The 25,039-nt window shown below is 34.8% G+C and overlaps 4 protein-coding genes across 4 annotated transcripts; 2 read left to right on the top strand and 2 right to left on the bottom strand.

Moving 5' to 3' along the window:
- The first annotated feature begins 486 nt into the window (after positions 1-486).
- LOC143530355 (putative serine/threonine-protein kinase) lies at positions 487-3,317 on the top strand. Its single transcript, XM_077025909.1, has 6 exons — positions 487-497; positions 607-721; positions 2,168-2,384; positions 2,469-2,706; positions 2,784-2,934; positions 3,010-3,317. Exons 1-6 carry the CDS (start codon positions 487-489, stop codon positions 3,286-3,288), a joined length of 1,011 nt encoding a protein of 336 aa, XP_076882024.1. The 3' UTR covers positions 3,289-3,317.
- A 5,440-nt stretch (positions 3,318-8,757) lies between these two features.
- On the top strand, positions 8,758-10,704 carry LOC143530339 (aquaporin PIP2-2-like). The gene is made up of 4 exons (XM_077025895.1): positions 8,758-9,138; positions 9,961-10,256; positions 10,325-10,465; positions 10,562-10,704. The coding sequence occupies exons 1-4, from the start codon at positions 8,835-8,837 to the stop codon at positions 10,673-10,675; spliced, it is 855 nt and encodes a 284-aa protein (XP_076882010.1). The 5' UTR covers positions 8,758-8,834; the 3' UTR covers positions 10,676-10,704.
- A 687-nt stretch (positions 10,705-11,391) lies between these two features.
- Positions 11,392-12,720, bottom strand: LOC143530362 (aquaporin PIP2-4-like). The gene is made up of 4 exons (XM_077025914.1): positions 12,355-12,720; positions 11,867-12,162; positions 11,583-11,723; positions 11,392-11,505 (listed from the first exon to the last, which is right to left on the bottom strand). Exons 1-4 carry the CDS (start codon positions 12,656-12,658, stop codon positions 11,392-11,394), a joined length of 855 nt encoding a protein of 284 aa, XP_076882029.1. The 5' UTR covers positions 12,659-12,720.
- Positions 12,721-15,980: 3,260 nt separating this feature from the next.
- On the bottom strand, positions 15,981-17,682 carry LOC143530364 (aquaporin PIP2-4-like). The gene is made up of 4 exons (XM_077025915.1): positions 17,382-17,682; positions 16,837-17,132; positions 16,616-16,756; positions 15,981-16,534 (listed from the first exon to the last, which is right to left on the bottom strand). Exons 1-4 carry the CDS (start codon positions 17,680-17,682, stop codon positions 16,421-16,423), a joined length of 852 nt encoding a protein of 283 aa, XP_076882030.1. The 3' UTR covers positions 15,981-16,420.
- Between the last annotated feature and the right edge of the window lie 7,357 nt (positions 17,683-25,039).

Below are 25,039 nucleotides of genomic sequence, written 5' to 3'. Positions count from 1 at the left end.
AGTTACCCAACCTTTTACCCTTATGCGGAATATATGCATTTGATACTCAAATAACACACTTGATGTTTTTCCCTTTAAACCTTCTTATTAATTTCTTATTTTCACACAACATAAAAAGGGCTTTGATTTACTTAATATTCTCTTATAAATAAAAGTCAAACAATGGGAGACACCAATTAAATGCGTATTAACTTAAGCAACTTGTATTAAATAATGAATAAACTTAAATCATAATCAATTGGTTGCTTGGTCAGCTATGATATGCAGCCAAATACGTTCTACCAATTTATTTTTCTTTATTCAAAGTCTTCTCAGGGGGTCAATCACTATTCTTTGACACCTTTATATCATCTTGTCTTTCTTGCAACACTTACAATCCAAACATATTTTTGATCATCAAGAGCCTGTCAAAATTGGTGGTAAACTTAAGGCATATACTCATGAAGTTTTTATTTACTTGTTCGCAATGTTTCCGCTCGAATTCAAATGACAAGTTGGTGATCATAGGAATGATAAAGGTGAGTAGCATTAGTTTCATATTATTTTTTTTCTTGAATCAAGATGAATGATTATGGTTATGAATGATGTAATTGTGAAATATTATAGGTGGAGAAATGCTACAAAATTCAGCCTATTTTCATATCATGAGTTGATGACTGCTAGTGATGGTTTCAGTTCCAAGAACAAAGTTGGAGAAGGAGGCTTTGGGGCTGTTTACAAGGTCACTTTAATTCATTTCCCATATATGATTCACTTGTCAAAATCCTGTTTTTTTAAAGCTAAAATCCAATTTGATTTTTTGTTACCAACAAATTAATCCTGACACATCCATTAAGTTATTATTTTTTTAATAACGATATTTTACATTTATTTTTCTAAGATTCAACTCAAATATTCTGTTTGCTTTATTATTTTATACGTGAACTATGTTAAATCTATCTTCTTTTGCTATTGTATGATTGTATCTAGCTTTTATGTTTTCAAAATTTTGTTTTATTTTATGAATCTGGTAGTAGTATTAAATTACTTTTTGCATATATTTTGTATCTATTGTTTCTACTCATGTTTTATTTAAGTTGATACGAACAATTTTAAATTTTGTTTTTGTATTTGTTAATATATATGCAAGTAATTACATACAATAATATGAAATGACAATAGTCAAGAAATAAAAGTAAAAAAAATGGCAGAAAGGTGCCCAAGACCGACTTTTATATGAGTTTTTTTATGGCCATGACCGCAAACTTTCCATTATCTCTTCTCATCACGTCCTTTGTGTCCATCGAAAGGTGCCCAAGACCGACTTTTATAGAGATCGATCTCCTTAAGAGTGCTTGAAGGGAAGTGGTCCACTACATCATTGAGTCGTACACTACTCATTAGTTAGGGTGTCTACAAAGCAAGAGGGTCAAAAGCCCCTAGTAACTACTAACAACCACAAGAATAGTTACTTTTATCTTTTTACCTAAAAGACGACGATCACTTTCTCCCCCCTCCTCCACATGGACCATATCCGCCACTCTCTTCCACTCCTACATTTGTGGGCTTCAAAAGTCTCATCAAAGATGGTCTTACACATTAACACTACTTTCACAATCGGACTGGATAGACGAATATCAGACCAAGAATTGGGCAAGGAGCCGATATGGTTAAGCCTATTTAACCATTTCCCATTTATACCAACGAGTTTATTGGTTGGACATGTGAGCTTATTAAAGCGGGTGGGTTTCTTGATCGAGCATGTGAATTGATTAAACCAGACTGGATGGTTAGACTAAACTTACAACTTTTTTTAATCTTTTTTCTTCAAAATCTCATTTTATGATCTGATATCACTCGGAACTTCATATTTATTTATTTACGTTTTAATGTTTAATTAAAATTGTAAATCCACACCAAATATTTGTATAATATGTTATCTATATATAGATTTTAAGTAATTTATGACATTATCCGGTTCAACTAGTAAAGCAATCAATTCGTTATCTGAATCGGTTCTAAAATCTCCATTGGGTTTTGGCATAGGAATGATATCTTCACGAGTTGTACCATAAGTCTTTAAGAAATTTATGTATGACTTAATTTTGTGTATAGCATAAATCAAGCTCCCTGTTACAAACGAGTTACTTTATAACTTATAGTTTTAATCTGTCTTGACAACTTACAGGGCCGACTCAATGACGGGACAATCGTGGCGATAAAAGTGCTATCCATTGAACTCGAATCAATGAGAGGCGAACGCGAATTTATATCTGAAATCGCGGCATTATGCGATGTTCAACATGAAAATCTTGTAAATCTTCACGGGTGTTGCGTTGAAGGAGCCAAAAGATGTTTGGTATACGATTATATGGAAAACAACAGCCTTGCATACCGCTTTCTAGGTATGAATTACCAATGTAAAACATGTTCTTTATGTTGAAGTGTGACAGTTAATAATTGATTACTTTTGTTTGTTTGATGTATAGGTTGTGACCAAAATAGAAATAGTTTTAGTTGGACAAGGAGGAAGAATGTTTCATTAGGAGTGGCTAAAGCATTAGCATATCTTCATGAAGAGAAAACCCCTCATATAGTTCATAGAGATATCAAAGCAAGCAATGTGCTTCTTGATCACAATTTCAATCCCAAAGTTGCGGATTTCGGACTTGCAAGATTATTTCATGATGACACGTCTCATATTAGCACGCGTGTTGCGGGTACATTGTAAGTCCTAAATATACATGTCTTGTTCTTTTTTTTTTTGTTTCTTGTACAATGTCACTAACGTATGTTGTTTCAAAAGGGTATCTATCACCAGAGTATGCTATTACTGGGCGTTTGACTAGAAAATCCGATGTTTATAGTTTTGGAGTACTGCTTCTAGAAATAATAACCGGGCGGTCAATTGTTGAGTTTGATATAGAGCGCGGAGAACATTTCTTGGTTGATAAGGTAAGCTCAAATTTTGGTTTAAATTAATGTGCTCAATGTTTTTATGATTTATGCAAATATGTTTGTGACATGTAGGCATGGGATATGTATAATTGTGACCGTTTGGTGGAGCTAGTGGACCCGGTGTTGTTGAAAGGTGACGATGAGAGGCTAAGAGACGAAACAATGCGTTTCATGAAGGTTGGGTTACTATGTGTTCAAGAAGCCACAAAGCTTAGGCCTCGAATGTCTATAGTCATTAAGATGTTAAGTGATGAAACGAGTGTGGAAGGAGTGACGATTTCCAAACTGGGGTTCTTGGCTGATCTTATGAATGTTAAACTTGATAAGAAAAATTCTACTAAAAGTTTTTGATGGTTAGTTTAGTCATTAATGTCTAGTTTTGATGCTAACACATATAAAGAATAAATAATAATGTATGTAGATGATGATACAGACAATTTTGATATAACATAATAATGCTAGTTAATATCCTATGTTTCTATTCGAGATGTTTTGCTTGAATTAACGATCTTGTAATTAGCGATCTTGCAAAGATGGACGAGTCAAAATACGGTTTGCTTGTTAACATCTTAGTTCGAAAGAATTTATCGTTTGGTATTGTGTTGAATAATTGCGGCTGTTGGCCCAGACGGAACAAACAATCGAATCAAACAAACTTATCATACAAACGAACACGAGATATTGGGGTGACAACACTCGACTCTTTTCATATAATCAAACGAACTTAACAAACGAACTTCACGAACTTATCAAACGTACATGTAGATGAGACACATTGACTCTCTCTTAACCCTCTCAACTCTCTAATAAAAACTAATAATCTAGACTCTATATATAGATCCACTAAACTTGCTCTCCAAGACATACCTTTTTTAAACCTACTACAATTCAATTAAGTAAAATAAATATAACATAATAAACCCTTAACCTTATTAATATTAAAGATTAATCCTTCATTCACCCCCTTAATCTTGAATTATCTCTTTTGTACTACCAAGGTCTTGAGTTCCCAATAGTACTCTTATCTCTTCAATTTTAATCAATTGTTCATCTTTACCCTTTCTTTTCAGTTGCTTGTAACAAACTTGTTTAACAAATTCTTCACGTTCATCGTTCAAAACCATCCACATTGATCTCACATACCACTTCATTCTCCACATTCTTCTTTTTCACTTTTCTTTTCATTCTTTGCTCATCAAAACTTGCAGATGGGCTATTCATTCCTTCTTTATCAGACCCTACTGAACCTTCCATTCTGGTAATTCTTCTCAACCTTTCATTCGGTTTTGACTTTTCATCAACAAATGTCGATTGTTGGCTTTCACATACACTTCTAAATCTGCAAACTTGTTAGCTGCATCATTCCTTTCATTCAATACAATATCCTCCCTCTTATCATCATCAGTAGCAGATTTCTTGTTTCCTTTCTGCTCACTTATCTTATCAATTTTCTCATCATCAAGGTTGTTTGAGTTATAAAAACATACATTAAGATTCTCCATCTTCTCTTCTTCTTCTGAAGAAGAAATTCTTTCTTTTTCTTCATTCAACCTTTCTTTTCCTTCACCTCTCAAAACAGCTTGCAAAGCTTCTTCTTTCTCTACAGCTTCCCGAGCTTCATTATTACGTGCTTGTTCTTCTTGAACAATATCATCCAACCTTTCCTTCTTAACGATCTCATCCAATCTTTTGTTCTCAGCGGCTTCTTGAGCTGCTTTTTCATCTTCTACTTTTCGTACATAATCAATTCCTAGAAATCGAATCTTCAAAGCACGCCATACTTCCTTAGCATTCATAAGTATGCCAACTTGTACCAAGATGTCTTCCGGTAGGGTTTGACATATGAACCCTAACGCTGTATACATCTTTCGTTCATCTACAACTACACCGACTGTAGGTTCAATAACGTCCTAAAAACCGTACTCTTTCATAAATCCCTCCATCTTGGTCATCCATACTTTGTAGTTCGATTTCGTCAATACTGGAAGTCCTCCAATCTTCATCGTTTCTTTCCTATCTTTACTTTTTAATCATGTTCGCTCTTTCAGTTGGAATTGATTCCCGATCTCGAAACCAATCTCCAATAATAACCAAACACCACAAACTTTTCTTAGTTTATCAAGAAAATATCTTGATTACCTACTCACCCGGAAACAATCTTGTAAACCCGGTTCCTCCTTGCTCACAGATTCTTCAACCCGAAATAAACTTGTTGCTTGCCTTCAAGATACTTTTTTCTTCGATCGCCCTTTGCTATTATATTAACATGATTACTTGTTTTCTTGATTTAATTAACCTGCTTGAATATGTGTCTCGAAAATAATTCACCAACAAGTCTAAACCTTCCACGGGCTTCACTTTAATTCTCAATTCAAGATTCACAATGAATAATAATTCAAAGTATCCACTAACTTTGAATCCTTTTTTCTACTTCGTTTATGATGCCAATAAAAGGTAGCAGAATAATTCAACACCAAATAATCAATATAATAAGTTGGTGACAATGGCTTTCTAAGCAAGAAAAGAAAATAAATCAAACACAAATAATATTACGTGTGATGTCGGTTGTGATATTCCCAACCACAAACACAACTGTGTTATATATTAATTCACACTACGTGTTCTTTTCCTCTCGCAAACAGCAAACAAACTGAAGCTAGTTGATTGAACGAAAATATTATTAATCAACCTCTCATTCGAGCCTAGGCTCTGATACCAATTGTTGGCCCAGACGGAATAAACAATCGAATCAAACAAACTTATCATACAAACGAACACGAGATATTAGGGTGACAACACTCGACTCTTTTCATATAATCAAACGAACTTAACAAACGAACTTCACGAACTTATCAAACGTACATGGAGATGAGACTCATTGACTCTCTCTTAACCCTCTCTCAACTCTCTCTAATAAAACTAATAATCTAGACCCCTATATATAGATCCACTAAACTTGTTGTCCAAGACATACCTTTCTTAAACCTACTACAATTCAATTAAGTAAAATAAATATAACATAATAAACCCTTAACCTTATTAATATTCAAGATTAATCCTTCAGCGGCTACATATACGTGTTGGAAAGTGACAAATTTATTTTGTCAAGACATGGTGCTTTTGGTTTCGGTTATTCATGTAATGGGGTTTTGGTTATTTATGTAATGGCATGTTTAAGTTAAATTTCGATGTCTCTTTTAAAATGAATATGTTTACATGCCTTCTACAAATTCTAGTGGAATTTAAAATAAATATAAACTGTAGCATGCAAATTAGGACATGTTCACTGTAAAAGATTAAAATGCATGTCTAAAATGAGTTCGATACCTGGTTTTGACATTATTAATGAAAAGTGCAACACATGTGACTTATCTAATATATCTAGAAACATTTTAAGATGTTAACCAGGAAACCAAAGGATTAGAATTGATAATTGATTCATAGTGATTTAATTTTGTGATTACCACGGTACACCATAACCAGAAAATAAAAAGTATGTAATTACCTACACCATAACTAGAAAATAAAAAAATATGTAATTACCTTTATGGTCTATTGTTTACATGCTAAAGATGAACCTCTTGATAATTATTAAATATATTAACAAAAGGTAGAGTTACATCAAATTGGTTGATAAAAAAATCTTTGTGGAGACCCAAGTGGTAGGAAGGCTCGGGTTCTCCAGTGAAAATTCAAGTTTGATTTTCACTTGTGTCTCTTTGGATAGATATTGACAATAAATGATTTGAGCTAGGCCTTGTTCTTGTGGTGACACAACGACTATCAAGTGGCAGCCGGCCGGTATGGTTTCCCGTGGAACGCCCAAGCCAAACTCTGAAGTTAGTGTGAGCCCGGTTAAAAAATAACATAGTTGGCCGAAGTGGGGCAACATGGCTCTCCAAAATTAGAAAAGTATGGGGGCCTAACCCACAAAGAAATTCGCTAGCGTGTGCCAAGTTAAGATAAGACTATGTTAACATGCTATCTTTTAAATAGAGTTCCAAATAATAGGGACAAAACTACCGCATATGAACTTTTGTACAATAAGCCACCAAACTTAAGTTATCTTACAGTTTGGGGACGTAGAGATGTTGTAAGACTTACTGAATCACGAAAGATAACTTTGGGTGAAAGAGGTACATATTGTATATTCATTAGTTAAGATCACATTTCAAGGCTTATAGGTTTTATGTGTTGAACCTGATGACTCTGTGTCTAAAAACATTTCATAGAGCCAAAAGATGGAATCTTTGATTAAGTAAGATTACTTCTGTACATAAACTAATGTACATGAGGCACATTTGAAGATTTCTAAAACCACTAAGGCCACTTGTAGTGGGGCGACAAATGCTCACAAACTGGGTGATTTTGTGGGTGAACACCCCCCAGGCGATAAATGGGGCGATAGGGGGAGGAGAGTGTATTTTGTCGCTTGAGATTTTTTAATAATATTATTACTATATTGTGTTGTGTGTGGTACATATATATATATATATATATATATATATATATATATATATATATATATATGGCTACAATACCACTACACCTCTTAAACAAAAACTCACTATTTGCTAACTAGGCGTCGCATGACATGAAACGCCCCATTTCGTAACTCATCCACTACACATAGCCTAACAACTCAATGAATATTGAAGATGTACCGTCAATTAGCTCTGAGCCGGGAAAAGTACAAGTATACCAAATAATTTTGATGATGATTTTTTCAACTTTGGTTAGTTAAGCGGACAACGAATGACTTGAATCTCAATATCAATATTGTTAACACAATTAATCATAAATCTCTTCCGCATAATCAATGATGAGTCTACTATATAAGTCGGATTTTATCTTATCTAATCATTCATCTTTGTTCTTTGTAATCATTAGTTTGCTCAATCGCGTGACATATGAACTAATTGGTTATTATTTATTTTATTTTAATAAAATATATCATTCTTGACAAGATGATCACGGGGCCGAAGCCCCGATGACTCTGGATGCTCAAGTCACTTAACATATAAGCATATATATGAGAGGAAAACCATGGTTCAATAAGTGAGATAATATATAGGTGTGACTATATATAGGGAGTTCAAGTTGAACTAGGGGTTTTCTTATCTATAGATGAGTTTCTTTTTAAGAGTAGAATGAAGATAAGCATATAAGTTAGTGATCCGAATTTAACATTAGAAAATATATATATTTATATATATACCCTTTTCATTAGAGGTGGTCATAGATTTCAGTTTACATCAACCGTCAAATCATTCACATGATTTCATATAAATTTTACATTAATCATTATAAAAATTAATATATTTGTATTACTTTTTACCAATCAATAGTTTTTTCTGTCTTTTACTTTTATTATTATTTCCTTTTCTTAATCATCCTATCACACATAATTAATTAATTAAGATAAATTACTGATTCATATTAAGATAGCCGCCTTATTTGTCTCTAAACTTAACTTTTCCTGTTATAATATTATCTTTAATTGATTTATACATATAATATTTTAACAAATGAATTCTCTTTACCCACATGCTATTAAATATAATTCTTTATTAGAAAAAGCGTTTTTGTTTGTTTAAATGAGACAAAAATTATAATTTGTTTAATATTGATAATCATCTGGTTTTGCAAGAAAATAATCCACATCACACGTTATACAAATAACCACTCCATTAAATAATAGATTTATTTAATATTAATGAGTTACATGATTTTGACCAAAATCATCGAAACATTGATACTTTTATAGTCTCAATTTCACACTCATACATCATAGTCTCAATTTCACACTCGTACCCATATAAGTAATTCTACTTAGTTTCCACTCTCATCATCCAATCTCTCTCACGAAAACAAGCAAGCTTCAAGAAGAGTAGCTAATGAGCAACGACGTTGAGGCGGCCGACCATGGGCACCGTGCAAAAGATTACCGTGATCCTCCACCCGCCGCCTTCTTTGACCCCGAGGAACTCACCAAATGGTCGTTTTATAGAGCTATCATTGCTGAATTCATTGCCACCCTTCTCTTTCTTTACATCGGTGTCCTGACTGTTATTGGCTACAAGTCCCAAACTGACCCCGCCCATGGTGCTGACCAATGTGGTGGTGTTGGCCTTCTTGGCATCTCATGGGCATTCGGTGGCATGATCTTTGTCCTCATCTATTGCACCGCTGGCATATCAGGTTAGTAACTTAATTTTATAGAATAATAAAAATCTTCGTAAAATATCATGTATATTATTGATCAACTATATATATAAGTACAATAACAAAGAAATCAAAACAAATCATGTTGTCTAATAATAAAAGCGATATTGCATTAAACCCTAATAACTTAGTTTTATGAGATACCAACTTTAAAGAATTACAATGAGAACAAAGAAAGAAAAACAAATCAAATAATAATTTATCGCTTGTCGATGGCCTCCTTGCCTAGTGGCATAAGGTGTTTATGCTCATCCTAGTAGCGGGACTGACTTCGAGTCTCACAAAGTATGCATTAGGCAGATTTTAGGAGTGGATTAAAGTGTGTGTGTGTGTGTCCGCAGTTCAAACTAATATGAACAAAGATTAAGAATAAAGATAGTAGCGCACTTCGACCAATTATCGAACAATAGATTACAAATGTACAAAAAGACTGACCAGTTGTTTCACATCAACGCTATTTAACCAACATAAAACGTATGGCACCTTGAAAGGACGCACTGCTTCAACTCATGACAACTCTAATCGTTCATGCCGTAATTCTAATGACCAACTTAACCTTGTAAAGTTGTAGTTAAAATACATAATGATAATATAGTAAAACACACACTTGATGAGATATCCAAAGTTTTTTTTTATGTTTAAACTCAATATTGTCTAATTATGATAATAGTATTACAGTAAACCTTGATTTATATATCTTCAATCTAGAAAACTCCCCCCTTCATTGAACTTAATTAATTTGATACTAACGGTCTAACGCTCTATTGGTTACGTTGTGACGATAAATTGAACTTGCAGGAGGACACATCAACCCTGCAGTGACATTTGGGCTGTTTTTGGCTAGGAAGTTGACACTCCCAAGGGCGTTCATGTACATGGTGGCTCAATGCTTGGGTTCCATATGCGGGTGTGGTTTGGCTAAATCTTTCCAAAAGACTTACTATAACGCTTATGGTGGTGGTACCAACACACTCTCAGATGGCTACAGCAAAGGCACCGGCTTAGGTGCTGAAATCATCGGCACATTTGTCCTTGTATACACCGTATTCTCAGCCACTGATCCCAAGAGAAATGCGCGAGATTCACATGTCCCCGTAAGTACTCCAACTTACTCTACATTATATCTTATTTCTATGTGTATTTATATATGTTTTGATTAAAGGTTTTGGCACCTCTTCCTATTGGATTTGCTGTATTCGTGGTTCACTTGGCCACAATCCCAATCACTGGTAGCGGAATCAACCCGGCTCGTACTTTTGGTGCAGCCGTCATATATGGGAAAGATAAAGCTTGGGACGATCAAGTAAGCTATATATTATTAATATTATGTGTTGCACCATATATGTTAGTCAAGTAAGTTTAAATATGCTGAGTTGCTGACTATGTGAGCCTTTTGCAGTGGATATACTGGGTGGGACCGATGATCGGGTCTGCCATTGCCGCCTTCTACCACCAGTATGTATTGCGAGCAGGCGCACTCAAGGTTCTCGCGTCCTTCAGGAGCAACACCTAGTATTGAGAGCATCAAGTAATTTTCATGTTTGTTTGAAGAGATTGTCCACATTTGTTTGGTTAATTAAAGAGTGTGAATGTCTAGTCCCTGTGCAACTAATATAGGTGCATAGCCATGTGATTTTACGTGTGAATTTAGTAATTAGTAGTGTATCTTTAAGTGATTGAACTATAAGGATGTTAATTTTGTTCATGCATGATTCATTCACATGATGTTATAGTGGTGATATATATGTTGAACTAGCTAGATGAGAGTTTTCGTGATTCAACATATATAAGGTCTCATGGGAGATTTTTCGATTACGAACCATATGGAAATTTTTAATGCTCTAGTAATATTTTTCACTTTTTCGATAAAATTTTAATGCTCAAAATGCAGGGTTTGATTTTCTTTTACAAAAAACCATCAAAACTGTATCGTTTCGGCTAGTCATGACAACTCACTCAACCTAGTTGGTTCAATGTAGTTTTCCAAAAATTAAACTTAATGATTCGGTTCATAAGTTCCTTCAAAACCGACTAACCCATACCGTGTACACCCTAACGTATATAATCTAGAAGTGAAAGCATCAAAGATGACATTTATTATCCTCATTCATCAATTACAACAAACAAGAGAGATTGGAAAGTAAAGTCTTTTGGACACATTAAAAAAACAAGTGCCCCAAGACCATAAATACATATTGATGGTACACTTTTTTTTAAAGCACTCAAAGCTTAAGCGTTGCTACTGAAGGAACCAAGACCTTTGGCTACGCCTGCTCTCAATACATATTGATGGTACAAGGCTGCGATAGCGGCTCCAATCATCGGTCCAACCCGAAATAACCACTACACCAAGTTCACAAAGTCATTATATTTAGACTTGATCAAGAAAAGTTATACATGATATGAAAAACAAAACTTACTTGATCGTCCCAGGCCTTTTCTTTACCGTACATCACTGCTGCACCAAAACTACGGGCTGGGTTGATTCCGGTGCCGGTGATTGGGATAGTGGCCAAGTGAACCATAAATACAGCAAATCCAATAGGGAGAGGTGCCAAAACCTTAAATCAAAACAATTGTATATATATAACGTTAGATGTAATATATTAATATCCTTATATATTGTCGAGTATTGAGTCAAATGTATATGAGTGTATGTGTGTGTAGGTGTAAATTATAATGAAGTGTGATTAGCAGTACTTACAGGGACATGGGAATCACGCGCATTTCTCTTGGGGTCAGTGGCCGAGAAGACAGTGTAAACGAGGACAAATGTGCCGATGATTTCAGCGCCCAAGCCAGTGCCTTTGCTGTAGCCATCTGCAAGCTCATTGGCGCCGCCACCATAGGTATTGTAGTAAGACTTTTGGAAAGCTTTAACCAGACCGCACCCACAAATGGCACCCAAGCATTGTGCCACTATGTACATGAACGCCCTGGGGAGCGTCACCTTCCTAGCCAAAAACAACCCAAATGTCACCGCAGGGTTAATGTGTCCTCCTGCAAATTGAATTTATCGTCACGGTATATCCACTAGAACATTAGTATCAAGTTAACTAGTTATAAACTAGTCTGTAATATCGTTACCATAGACGATGTGATTATTGTTTCCATTGTACTCGTATAAATAGTTAACCAATATAAACAAATACTTTACGTCTTTTCATTATTATGAATAATTTAGTTATTGACCTGAGATGCCAGCAGTGCAATAGACGAGCACAAAGATCATGCCACCAAAGGCCCAAGCGATGCCAAGGATGCCAACACCACCACATTGGTCAGAGCTGTGGGCAGGGTCGGTTTGTGACTTGTAACCAATGACAGTCAAGACGGTGATGTAAAGGAAGAGGAGCGTGGCGACAAATTCAGCAATGATGGCTCGATAAAAGGACCATTTGGTTAGCTCCTCGGGATCAAATAGGTCAGCCGGTGGAGGGTCTTGGTAGTCCTTTGCGCCGTAGTCATGGCCGCCAACCTCAACGTCTTTGCCCATTACTTAATTACTCTTCTTAAGCTTAGTGTTAAGAGAGATTGAAGTATTTGAGTGGTGGATAATGAGAAGAGGAGAAAGCAATTTATATGCGATTATTAATTATGTAACAAATAATTGCATATTGAGTTTGTACATATGTTAAACCGTCCATTCATTTTCGATCATGCAACAACTAATCTTTATGCCACCTGGATTCCACTAGCCAATCAGTGCTTAGAGTTGGTAACTGAGAATTGTTTTGCTAATCCAACCAGTCATCTAATTAATAAGTAATTATTAGCATTATCTTTCACTTCATTGTTATAAGACCACCGTCCACCGTAACTAGTTTTATACCCGTCCGGTGGACAGGAATATTAGTGACATAATACTTTACGTCTATATTTTAAACAAAACCTTATATATTTGAAATAATTTAAAATATGTAGCCGGACAAAGCAAGACTGGAAGCGATTGTAGTATATATTTAAGTCAATTTGGTGTTCATAATCATGCATCTCTTCTTCATTTAAGATTTATCACATCATGCATACAACAAACATCATTCATGCCAAAAGTTCTTCCTAACTTTCATAATTTATAATGTTACAAAAGCACACACTCGATTTCACCATCTTCCACATCATTATTTACCACCAAATCCCAAAGTTGAAACTGCCTAACCCGTCTTGCGACTCTCGTGACTTATTTCATCTCAGTAACTTGGCAGTGGTTGTTCAGGGTCTGCGATCCTAAGCATTTCCAAGTCTTTCAGGAACCAAGATGCCTCGTCAATCTCAACCTTGTTTTCCTATGTTAACACATAATCATATGATCCCTTCTCACAATAATATTTATTATTAATTCTCATAATTACATAAAAATGTAAGTTTAAGGTACCTTTGGTAATGCTTGCCAAGTTGCTTCTCTTATTCGTCTCTCATCTGCATCAGCTTCACCTTAAAATTGACTTCGAGCATTTTCCACTACGTATTTTGGCTTCTGCTCATGCCTTGTAGTCTGGTTTTTTTCTAGTCAATGCATAAAATAAATTGTATTAACTCAACTTCACAACCTCAAACCTGTGTTTTATCAGCAATTTTAAACTTTGTCTAACTTTTCCCTTTTTTGTTTTCAAGTTCTTTCTCATGACTCCTTTTTTACACATCAAATTCATTTTTATCTACAGCTGCACCAACTTCTTGGACTCATTATATTATGAACAATAACATGTCATCTCTCCTAAATTCACCTACAACAAAAAAATGCTACATAAACATGTAAATATGTATGTAATTAGAAATACGTACTTAAACCTAATGAATACATTATGTAGAACAATATCTATTCACCAAACTTAAATTATTATGAAATCATATTCTGTATAATCATGCATTACCTTTGTGAGGCCTCAAAATCAACATCTATTATCAACTATAGATTGAGTATTCGTTTACAAAGGATGCGGTTTTCTCAAGAAGCTAGTAAACCATGGGGTCCACCTGAATCCCTTTTGCTGTTACTTTTAAGCCATCCTTGCAACCGATGATTATCTTGTATCATCCTTTCACACTATTACTCTATTAGTTGTCGAGATAAAAATCTCTGGGTTTGAACCTACACATATAAACATATTTATATTTAGCGGTTTGTACAACTAAATCTATAAACTTGAATAAATTCATTTGTACTTGACAAAAATATAACTCAAGTATTGTTACCATATTTATATATTTTTCATCTCTGCAAATAACAAAAATGCCAAGTTCAATCCCAGTGTTTTACACAAACCTGTAGATAAAATCATTTGTAATCAGAGATGCTTAAAACCTGCCACATTTTTATTTCTTTTCACATATATTAAACGCGCAATAAGTAATAAAGATTGAACCTTAATAGTTGATGTATATGTAACAACATCAAGCTGAACAACAGGCTCAGTCATGGAATTCAACCTGTAACTATCAAAAAAATTTACAAATTAATTAATTGGATCATAAATATGGTTTTTTTTATTGCGATAATAATTCCTTACTGGCCTTATGACTATGAGATAATACAAAATGCTTTTTGATGACATTCCCAGCTTCTGTTTTATATCCACTGGTTTCGGGCTTGTTCGTTTATGTGGCCTCTGAAGAATGGGGGCTCATAATCAGCAGGCTGCAAGTAGGAAAACACATATCTCACATTACTTATTTACTTATGTTTTTATCAAATCAAGTTTATTCATTCAGAAACCCATAACAACGGGTATAACTAATTACAGTGGATTTAAAACCCTTATACTGTAGCATAATTGATACCTGAAACCCTAGGATTGGTGAACATTCCCTTAATTCATGGACTGAAAGATACGACTCGCGAAGGCGAGAGGAACCGCCGCCGCTGACGAAGTGGTTGATTCGCGGTAAGGAGCCAGAGGAGACGACAAGGAGACCTGATTTGAGGGCTTGATAAATTTGGGTTTCAAGCCATCATCGTCATGATTCTTTGCTATTTGTAAATTGCAATTGTGAAGCAGTGGGGATGAGAGATCATGTGTAGGTTGAGAAAACGCGGTTGGAGAGTTTTCCGTGGGTGAGAAAATAAGGGAGGAATCAAAACTGTCCATAACTTCCCCTTCTAGAAGAATTTTTCCAAGTTTCTACGGCCAGGATTAAAAGTTGGAGAGCTTAAATGGCCAGGATCTCTCCAAATATTGGTTACATCTACCGGGAACAATATATTATATAATACAATCGCAAGAATTTGTCTCTTTATTAGGCAATTTGTTGTTTGCTAAACTTGAAAATGCTAGTAAAAGTGTCATGTCATTATTACGTTTGTGATGAAATTTTAACAAGTATGTTGTGCTTTAACTAAAATTTGAATAAAACTAAAAAAAAAAGATATTGTGTTCGTGTTTTACGTGTTTGCGTATGATTGATAGAGAAGAGTGAACCCCACCTATCAAAAGGAGGGCAGAGCATTAGGCACCGGCATGGGTAATGGTGGTGTTTTGCTTTGACGGTAGCTTAGGCTTTAAAAAGGGTGAGGTGGCGTTTGGCGCCCCTCCACAACTACCGGCCTTCGATTTGAATGCCCATAATCACAGTGACGTATCTAAACTAAAATCTTAGGGGTAACATTTAATTTTTTTACCGTTTTTCATGCAATGTAAACGGAATTGTTTTCCGTATTTCATTGTCTAAAATTGTGGAGCTCGTTTTCCTCACACAATTAAGCCACTACGTGTGGTCTTAGAACACACAAAATATAAGAGATTGTAACGATGAATGCATTGATTACATGGTCGTTGAATGAGCATGTTTGTACGTAGCCTTGGAGGCGTTTTTATAAATCTTTATCGAAGGTCTAGAAAGGAACAATGGCCTGAAATAAGTCATGTTTCCTTTAAATGTAGGATCAATAAATCAATTTATCTATTTGGCAATGATTTATGGTTTTTGCATTAATCTTTTAGTCATTGTCTTCTTGATGTAGTTGATCAAACTCATGATCTAAAAAGTTAGCATGTATACATAACTTAAATGTTTAAACAAAACTGCAAAAGTATCAAATTTGATTTTATTTATTTATTCACCGTTACTTGAGGGTTGGAAAAACACCCATCCGTAAATACAACAAACAGAAGGTAATGAAAATGAAATTCAAAAAAAAAAAAAAAGGACTTGAAATTAAGTCTTTTGGACACTTTAAAAAACCAAGTGCCCCAAGACCACAATTCACACTCATCAAACAAGACACATTTATACAATTTCTTCCTAAAGCACTCATAGCTTAAGCATTGCTCGAGAAGGATCCAAGACCTTTAGTTGCACTTGCTCTTAGTACGTACTGGTGGTAGAAGGCGGCGATGGCGGCTCCTATCATCGGTCCGACCCAAAATAACCACTACACAAAAGTTAACACGGTTAGCATATTTGAACTTACTTATCAGATGGTGTAGTTCATGATATAAATAATAAAACTTACTTGATCATCCCAAGCTTTGTCTTTACCGTACATGACGGCTGCACCAAAACTACGAGCCGGGTTGATTCCAGTACCAGTGATTGGAATGGTGGCCAAGTGAACCATGAATACGGCAAATCCAATGGGAAGAGGTGCCAAAACCTTAAATCAAAACACATGTAAATACGTCACATACAAAAATAATAAATATTGTACCATGTAGAGTAATTAGTAGTACATACTGGGACATGGGAATCGCGTGCATTTCTTTTGGGATCGGTGGCTGAGAATACTGTGTATACAAGGACAAATGTGCCGATGATCTCAGCACCCAAGCCGGTGCGTTTACTATACCCATCTGCAAGCTCGTTGGCACTACCTCCATAAGTATTGTAGTAAGTCTTTTGGAAAGCTTTAACCAGACCGCACCCACAAATGGCACCCAAGCATTGTGCCACTATGTACAAGAACGCCCTGGGAAGTGTTACCTTCCTAGCCAAAAACAACCCAAATGTCACCGCAGGGTTAATGTGTCCTCCTGCAAAGTGAATTTATCGTTTATCGTCACAATATATCCATTAGAACATTAGTATCAAATTAACTAGCTAAATGCGGGGGAGAAATTTTAATCTAACGAATATATATAAAGTTATAAACTATGGGTTTTCTTTAATATCGTTACCATAGACGATGTGATTATTGTTTATAATGTACTCCTATAAATAGTTAACCAGTATAAATAAATATTTTACGTCTTTTCATTATTATGAATAATTTAGTTATTGACCTGAGATGCCAGCAGTGCAATAGACGAGCACGAAGATCAAGCCGCCAAAGGCCCAAACAATGCCAAGGATGCCAACACCACCACATTGGTCAGAGCTGTGGGCAGGGTCGGTTTGTGACTTGTAGCCAATAACAGTCAAGACAGTGATATAAAGGAAGAGAAGGGTGGCAACGAATTCAGCAATGGCTCGATAAAAGGACCATTTGGTTAGCTCCTCAGCGTCAAATAGGTCAGCCGGTGGAGGGTCTTGGTAGTCTCTTGCGCCGTAGTCATGGCCGCCAACCTCAACGTCTTTGCCCATTACTTAATTACTCTTCTAAAGCTTAGTGTTGGAGAAGTTAGGAGTATTTGATCGGTGGATAATGAGAAGAGAAGAAGGCAATTTATATGCATATTCAAAATTGCATATTCGATTATTAATAATGTAACATTTGCATATTATTCAAAATCCTTATTATTTTGAGTTGGATATGATGATTTAGTTTGTACATATGTGAACCTCATCATTCTCACTTACCACCGTCCATTTATTTTTGATCATCCTAAAAATATTCTTTATTCCACTAGCCAAATCAGTGCTCAGTTGGTAACAAGTATTTTTCTGCTAACCCAACAAATCATTTAATTAGTACTTAACATTAAAAATAATTCATGGCTATAACACCACCGTCCACCACACTACATTTTGTCCCTTGGATTATCCTTAATCATTAGTAAAATATCGATCCTAAGTCCTAACCTTAACAAAGTTATAACAGTGTAACATGACTAGAAACCCTTAACTCATTATATAAATGTTTAAAACCGACTGGCTCGTGCTAATCAAGATATTTGTGTTACTCGGGTTGTTGGGTTGTAAAAAATGAGTTAGATAGGTTGGTGAGTCAACTTGTATAATTAATTAAACAAAATAGTTGATCAACTTGTTTAACTAAAAGAGCTAATAGTGAACTGCACGTGGCCCATTTAATAAAAAAGTCAACCTAAAGACAACATATATATATATATATAAATATATATATATATATATATATATATATATATATATATATTAAATGGGTTAAATTTGATAACCTAAAGATGTTTATGGGTTGGTTTATGTTAAAGTCGAACCAAAACCCAAAAATTTGGTTGAGTTTTTTTACACATGTGGTTTTAGTTCTTTCGGATTTTGTTTGGGTTCAGTTTTGGTTTTATTGGTTTTCGTTTGGTTTTGCTTTTTTGGATTACCTTTTGGGCTTCAAATTTTTGGGAAAAAAAAGTTGGCACAGAATATTTAGTTAGCACTATTTGATGTAATTCCCATTTTGATGAGGTAGTAAGGTGGCTTAGATGTGAATTTGGTGATCAAGGGTTCATTCCCCATAATATATAACAATATTTAGTTCAAAAAAAAGTTAGCACTATTTGCTAAATTATTATAAACTAGTACTAACACCCGCCGCCCTGAGCGGAGGGGGTGTAAACCGTGTATTTACATATCCACTACACTCAAAAGCATAAAGTTACCACCACCATCGCCTTTGTTAGCCATCCCCTCTCCCGTAGCCAGCAATTAACATTAACCATTAAGAAACTGAACAAAAAGTAGATGTAAAAACGTTGATCCACACATGCTCGTTGCGACGGGGCCGTTAAACGGAGAAAATACATAAAAAACGTTGAACCAGACACATGCGTTGTAGCATGTTAACTAATTAAATTTAGACGTAAAGTTGAAACAAAAAAAATGTAAAAGATGACAAGTATACGAGACCAAAGTTGAAAGTGGAAAAATGTTAGTGACTAAAACTAAAAAATATTTTGTGACATATATTTGTAAACTATGAAAAATGTAGGGACCAAAACTAAAAAAAGAAAGATAAAACAAATATATTTCATAGAAACATCCAAATGATTTACAATGAAGTGGCAGGTAAGCGGGCAACAAGCTGCGCCGCAACCCCCTTTTGGATAGCAAACTCAATCCGACTAAAAACAAAGTTTTGATTCTTATTGGCTGATACGTTACTATACACAACTTTCTAAACCCTATTCAAAAGGTCCACGGCATCCGGAGCTAAGAAACCAAAAGTGTCAAAGGCGAAGGGGATAAACACGTGTTGATTCTCCAAACAAGCTCTCTCGTGTTTAGCAACCTTGCCCGATGCCGCCTTCAATGCTGCCTGGCCTGCTACAAATCCAGTGTCCCTAATCCCAACAAGAGGGGACACTCCTGTGAGGTCGACACAAGCGTGTTTCCCCCTACACCCAAAAACAAGTATATCGGCCGGTCGTAATGTAGATCTTCCTTCTTGAGGATCCGTAAGAATGTTTACGGGGCTTCCTTATTAACTTTTTTCTTGAGGATCTTCCTTCTTGTGTTTCCCCCTACACAAGCGTGTTTACCCGACAGGTATTTTATCAAAACCCGATATAAAACCCAAAACCCGATGGGAAAACCCGAGACCCGACGGGTAATTACCTAATTAAAACCTGAAAGGTTTAGGATGGACTTTAATAACTGGGTATGGGTTTGGGAATACCCAAACCCGACCCATTGCCATCCCTAACGACTTCTGGTATTGAATTTACAAATCATGTTTTTATTTTTGAAATGTTAAAGTAATTTATAAAAAAAAGTTAATAAATGGTGTAGCCTGAAAATTTATTGCCACAAACGTGTAATAACCAACCATTAATTAACAATATAAAAAAAATTAGGCTAACATTTGAGGCCCAAATTCATTATTCTGGGCCAATTTTTTGTCCAAAAATTTTTAGCACAACTAACAAACCAAAATAACCAGAAGTCCAAAACCGAACCAAACCCATCATGAAAATCAAAAATTAAAACCCAAAATCGAACGATAATAAAAAGCCGTTTAATCGAATTTTCAATTTTGTGGTTCGGTTTGAACCCAAAACCGACCCAAATCAACTCATGCACACCCGACACCCTTAGAAGTATCTTGAAAATTAGAATTTTTATAAAATCGCGATGATTGATATTTTTTTCACTATATTGATGGTAGAATGAGAGATTCACCTGCCAAATCATTCCACGATTCGCAGATAGTCACGTCAAGTAAAAACCAAAAACACACAAGTCGCTGTTATCCACGTTTAGTGAAAAAGAAAGAGACACTTTTAAAATAAACAAATTATATTTTTAAATTAAAAATTGGTAACCACGGTTGTAAAAATAAAATCATTATGAGAGAATGACTATATTAATGATCCAACTGGCCCCTTGGTCAATATAAAATAATAAATTCAACTAACTCTTAATTTATTTATTATTTATTATTTTTTTTTGACAGTTGCGAGTTATAGTTCACATGTGTATCATGTAAATTATAATTTTTATAAAAACACGATGATTGATATTTTTTTCATTATATTGAGGGTAGAATGATAGATTTAACTGCTTAGTTATTCCATGGTTCACAACTAGTCAAGCCAATAAAAAACCAAAATCGCATAAGTCGTTGCTAGCCCCGTTTAGTGAAAGAGAAAACAAAAATTTTAAAATAAAAAAATGGAAGTTGAAAATGAAAAAATGGTAAACTATGTGGCCAACAAAACTAAAATGAAAAAATGATCATCTTAACTATCCAACAGGCCACTATTAGGCCCAATATAAAATAATAAATTCAACTAACTCTTAATTTATTTATTAATTATTATTTTTTAACAGTTGCGAGTTATAGTACACATGTGTATCATGCAAATTAGAATTTTTATAAAAACGCGATGATTGATATTTTTTTTCACTATATTGAGGGTAGAATGAGAGATTTAACTGCTTAATCATTCCACGGTTCACAACTAGTCACGCCAATGAAAAACCAAAATCGCATAAGTCGTTGCTAGCCCCGTTTAGTGAAAGAGAAAGCGAAAATTTTAAAATGAAAAAATGGAAGTTGAAAATGAAAAAATGGTAATATGTGTGTCCAACAAAACTAAAATGAGAGAATGATCATCTTAACTAGGGGTGACAACCTTGACCCAAACCATTTCAAATGAGTCAATTTGGGTTGTTTAAAATTTAAATGGGTTGATTTGGGTCATAGGTTTTAATTAAATGGGTCAAAATAGATCACTTAACTAGGGGTGGCAACCTTGACCCAAACCATTCCAAATGGGTCAATTTGGGTTGTTTAAAATTTAAATGGGTTGATTTGGGTCATAGGTTTTAATTAAATGGGTCAAAATAGGTCACTTGAAATTTCACATTCTTATTTTTGGGTCAAAATGGGTTGACAAATTTAATTACATGGGTCGATGTGGGTTAGTGTCTTAGACTCTTAAGGAAAAATGATATGTTTGGGTTGAAACGGGTTTTAGATTTGAACGATATCGGTTTAGGTTTCGGCTCGGATCGGCTTTCGTGCCGACATGAGGTTTAGCACTGGACGGGTTGGGTTTCGGTTTCTTTCGAGTTTTCGCACTAGACAGGTCGATTAAGGTTTTTGATTCGTTTTCGTCGACATTTCGGTTTCGGTTAATTTGCCGTTTTTTTTATGAACGAGAATAACGGCGAAAATATTTTAGTTTTTTTACTTTTTTCGTTATTCGTTTATATTTTGAGTTATGATTTTTTATTTGTTTTTTTTGAATTTTTTTTTGAGGGATTTTGATCTTAATAAAAAGTAGAAACCATCAAAAAATATTCAAAAACCAAAATCCGCCTAAGTCGTTGCTAGCTCCGTTTAGTGAAAGAGAAAGCGAAAATTTTAAAATGAATAAATGGAAGTTGAAAATGAAAAACTGGTAATATGTGTGTCCAACAAAACTAAAATGAGAGAATGATCATCTTAACTACGGGTGGCAACCTTGACCCAAACCATTCCAAATGGGTCAATTTGGGTTGTTTTAAAATTTAAATGGGTTGATTTGGGTCATAGGTTTTAATTAAATGGGTCAAAATGGGTCACTTGAAATTTCACATTCTTATTTTTGGGTCAAAATGGGTTGACAAATTTAATTACATGGGTCGATGTGGTGTCTTAGACTCTTAAGGAAAAATGACATGTTTGGGTTGAAACGGGTTTTAGATTGGAACGATATCGGTTTATGTTTCGGCTCGGATCAGCTTTCGTGCCGACAAGAGGTTTAGCACTGGACGGGTTGGGTTTTGGTTTCTTTCGAGTTTTCGCACTAGACGTGTCGATTAAGGTTTTTGATTCGTTTTCGTCGACATTTCGGTTTCGGTTAATTTGTCGGTTTTTTTTTATGAACGAGAATAACGGCGAAAATATTTTAGTTTTTTACTTTTTTCGTTATTCGTTTATATTTTGAGTTATGATTTTTTATTTGTTTTTTTTGAATTTTTTTTGTGGGATTTTGATCTTAATAGAAAGTAGAAACCATCAAAAAATATTCAAAAAAAATAATAAAAAAATCATAGCTAAAAAAATAAAACAAAGACAAAAAATGTAAAAAAACTAAAACGTTTCGTCCGTTGTCCTCGTTAAAAAAAATCGACAAATTAACCGCAACTGAATAGTCGACAAAAACGAAACAAAAACATGCTGAAACAAGCTGTTAAGTGATGAAAGGAATTGAAATATCGCTTAAACGAGCTGTTACGTAATGAAATGAACTAAAAAATCGCTTAAACGAGCTATTAGATGCTAAAACGAACTGAAAAATTGCTTAAACGAGCTGTTACGCGCTGAAACGAACTGAAAAATCGCTTAAACGGGCTGTTACGTGCTGAAACGAACTGAAAATCGCTTAAACGGGCTGTTACGTGCTGAAACGAGCTGTTACGCGATGAAACGAACTGGAAAATCGCTTAAACGAGCTGTTACGCGCTGAAACGAACTAACAAATCGCTTAAACGAGCTGTTACACGCTGAAACGAACTGAAAAATCGCTTAAGCGAGCTGTTACGCGCTGATACGCACTGAAAAATCGCTTAAACGAGCTGTTATGCGCTGAAACGAACTGAAAAATCACTTAAACGAGCTGTTACGGATTGAAACGAACTGAAAAATCGCTTAAACGAGCTGTTACACGCTGAAACGAACTGAAAATTGCTTAAACGAGCTGTTACGCGCTGAAACGAACTGGAAAATCGCTTAAATGAGCTGTTACGCGCTGAAACGAACTGAAAAATCGCTTAAACGAGCTGTTAACCGCTGAAACGAACTGAAAAATCGCTTAAATGAGCTGTTACGTGCTGAAACGAAGTGAAAAATCACTTAAACGAGTTTTGACCCAAACCCGTTTTGACCCGTTCCAACCTTGACGCGTTCCAACCCGAACCTGTTGACCCTAACCCGTTCCGACCCGAACCAAAACAACCCTTTTTCTAAGTGACCCGTTTCGACCCTAACCCGTTTCGACACTAACCCGTTTCAACCCTAACCCGTTCCGACCCATGACCCGTTTCGACCCAACCCAACCCATTTGCCACCTGTAATCTTAACCATCCAACAGGCCTCTATTAGGCCCAATATAAAATAATAAATTCAACTAACTCTTAATTTATTTATTAATTATTATTTTTTAACAGTTGCGAGTTATAGTACACATGTGTATCATGCAAATTAGAATATTTATAAAAACGCGATGATTGGTATTTTTTTTCACTATATTGAGGGTAGAATGAAAGATTTAACTGCTTAATCATTCCACGGTTCACAACTAGTCACGCCAATGAAAAACCAAAATCGCATAAGTCGTTGCTAGCCCCGTTTAGTGAAAGAGAAAGCGAAAATTTTAAAATGAAAAAATGGAAGTTGAAAATGAAAAAATGGTAACATGTGTGGCCAACAAAACTAAAATGAGAGAATGATCATCTTAACCATCCAACATACCCCTTTTAGGCCCAATATAAAATAACAAATTCAACTAACTCTTAATTTATTTATTATTTATTATTTATTATTTTTTAACAGTTGCGAGTTATAGTACACATGTGTATCATGTAAATTAGAATTTTTATATAAACGAGATAATTGATATTTTTTTTGACTATATTGAGTATAAATGAGAGATTCAACTACTTAATCATTCCACAGTTCACAACTAGTCACGCCAATGAAAAACCAAAATCGCATAAGTCGTTGCTAGCCTCGTTTAATGAAAGAGAAAGCGAAAATTTTAAAATGAAAAAATGGAAGTTGAAAATGAAAAAATTGTAACATGTGTGGCCAACAAAACTAAAATGAGAGAATGGTCATCTTAATCATCCAACATGCCCCTTTTAGGCCTAATATAAAATAATAAATTCAACTAACTCTTAATTTATTTATTATGTTTTAACAGTTGCGAGTTATAGTACACATGTGTATCATGTAAATTAGAATTTTTATAATAACACGATGATTGATATTTTTTTGACTATATTGAGTATAAATGAGAGATTCAACTACTTAATCATTCCACGGTTCACAACTAGTCACGCGAATGAAAAACCAAAATCACATAAGTCGTTGCTAGCCCCGTTTAGTGAAAGAGAAAACGAAAATTTTGAAATGAAAAAATGGAAGTTGAAAATGAAAAAATGATAACATGCGTGGCCAACAAAACTAAAATGAGAGAATGATCATCTTAACCATCCAACAATCCCCTTTTAGGCCCAATATAAAATAATAAATTCAACTAACTCTTAATTTATTTATTATTTTTAACAGTTGCGAGTTACAGTACACATGTGTATCATG

The sequence above is a fragment of the Bidens hawaiensis genome, unplaced genomic scaffold (genome assembly GCF_021521415.1).
Source record: "Bidens hawaiensis isolate Kalapana, Puna unplaced genomic scaffold, B.hawaiensis_p1.1 tig00008933_1, whole genome shotgun sequence".
Lineage (NCBI taxonomy): Eukaryota > Viridiplantae > Streptophyta > Magnoliopsida > Asterales > Asteraceae > Bidens > Bidens hawaiensis.
This window is presented reverse-complemented; position numbering and strand designations above follow the sequence as displayed.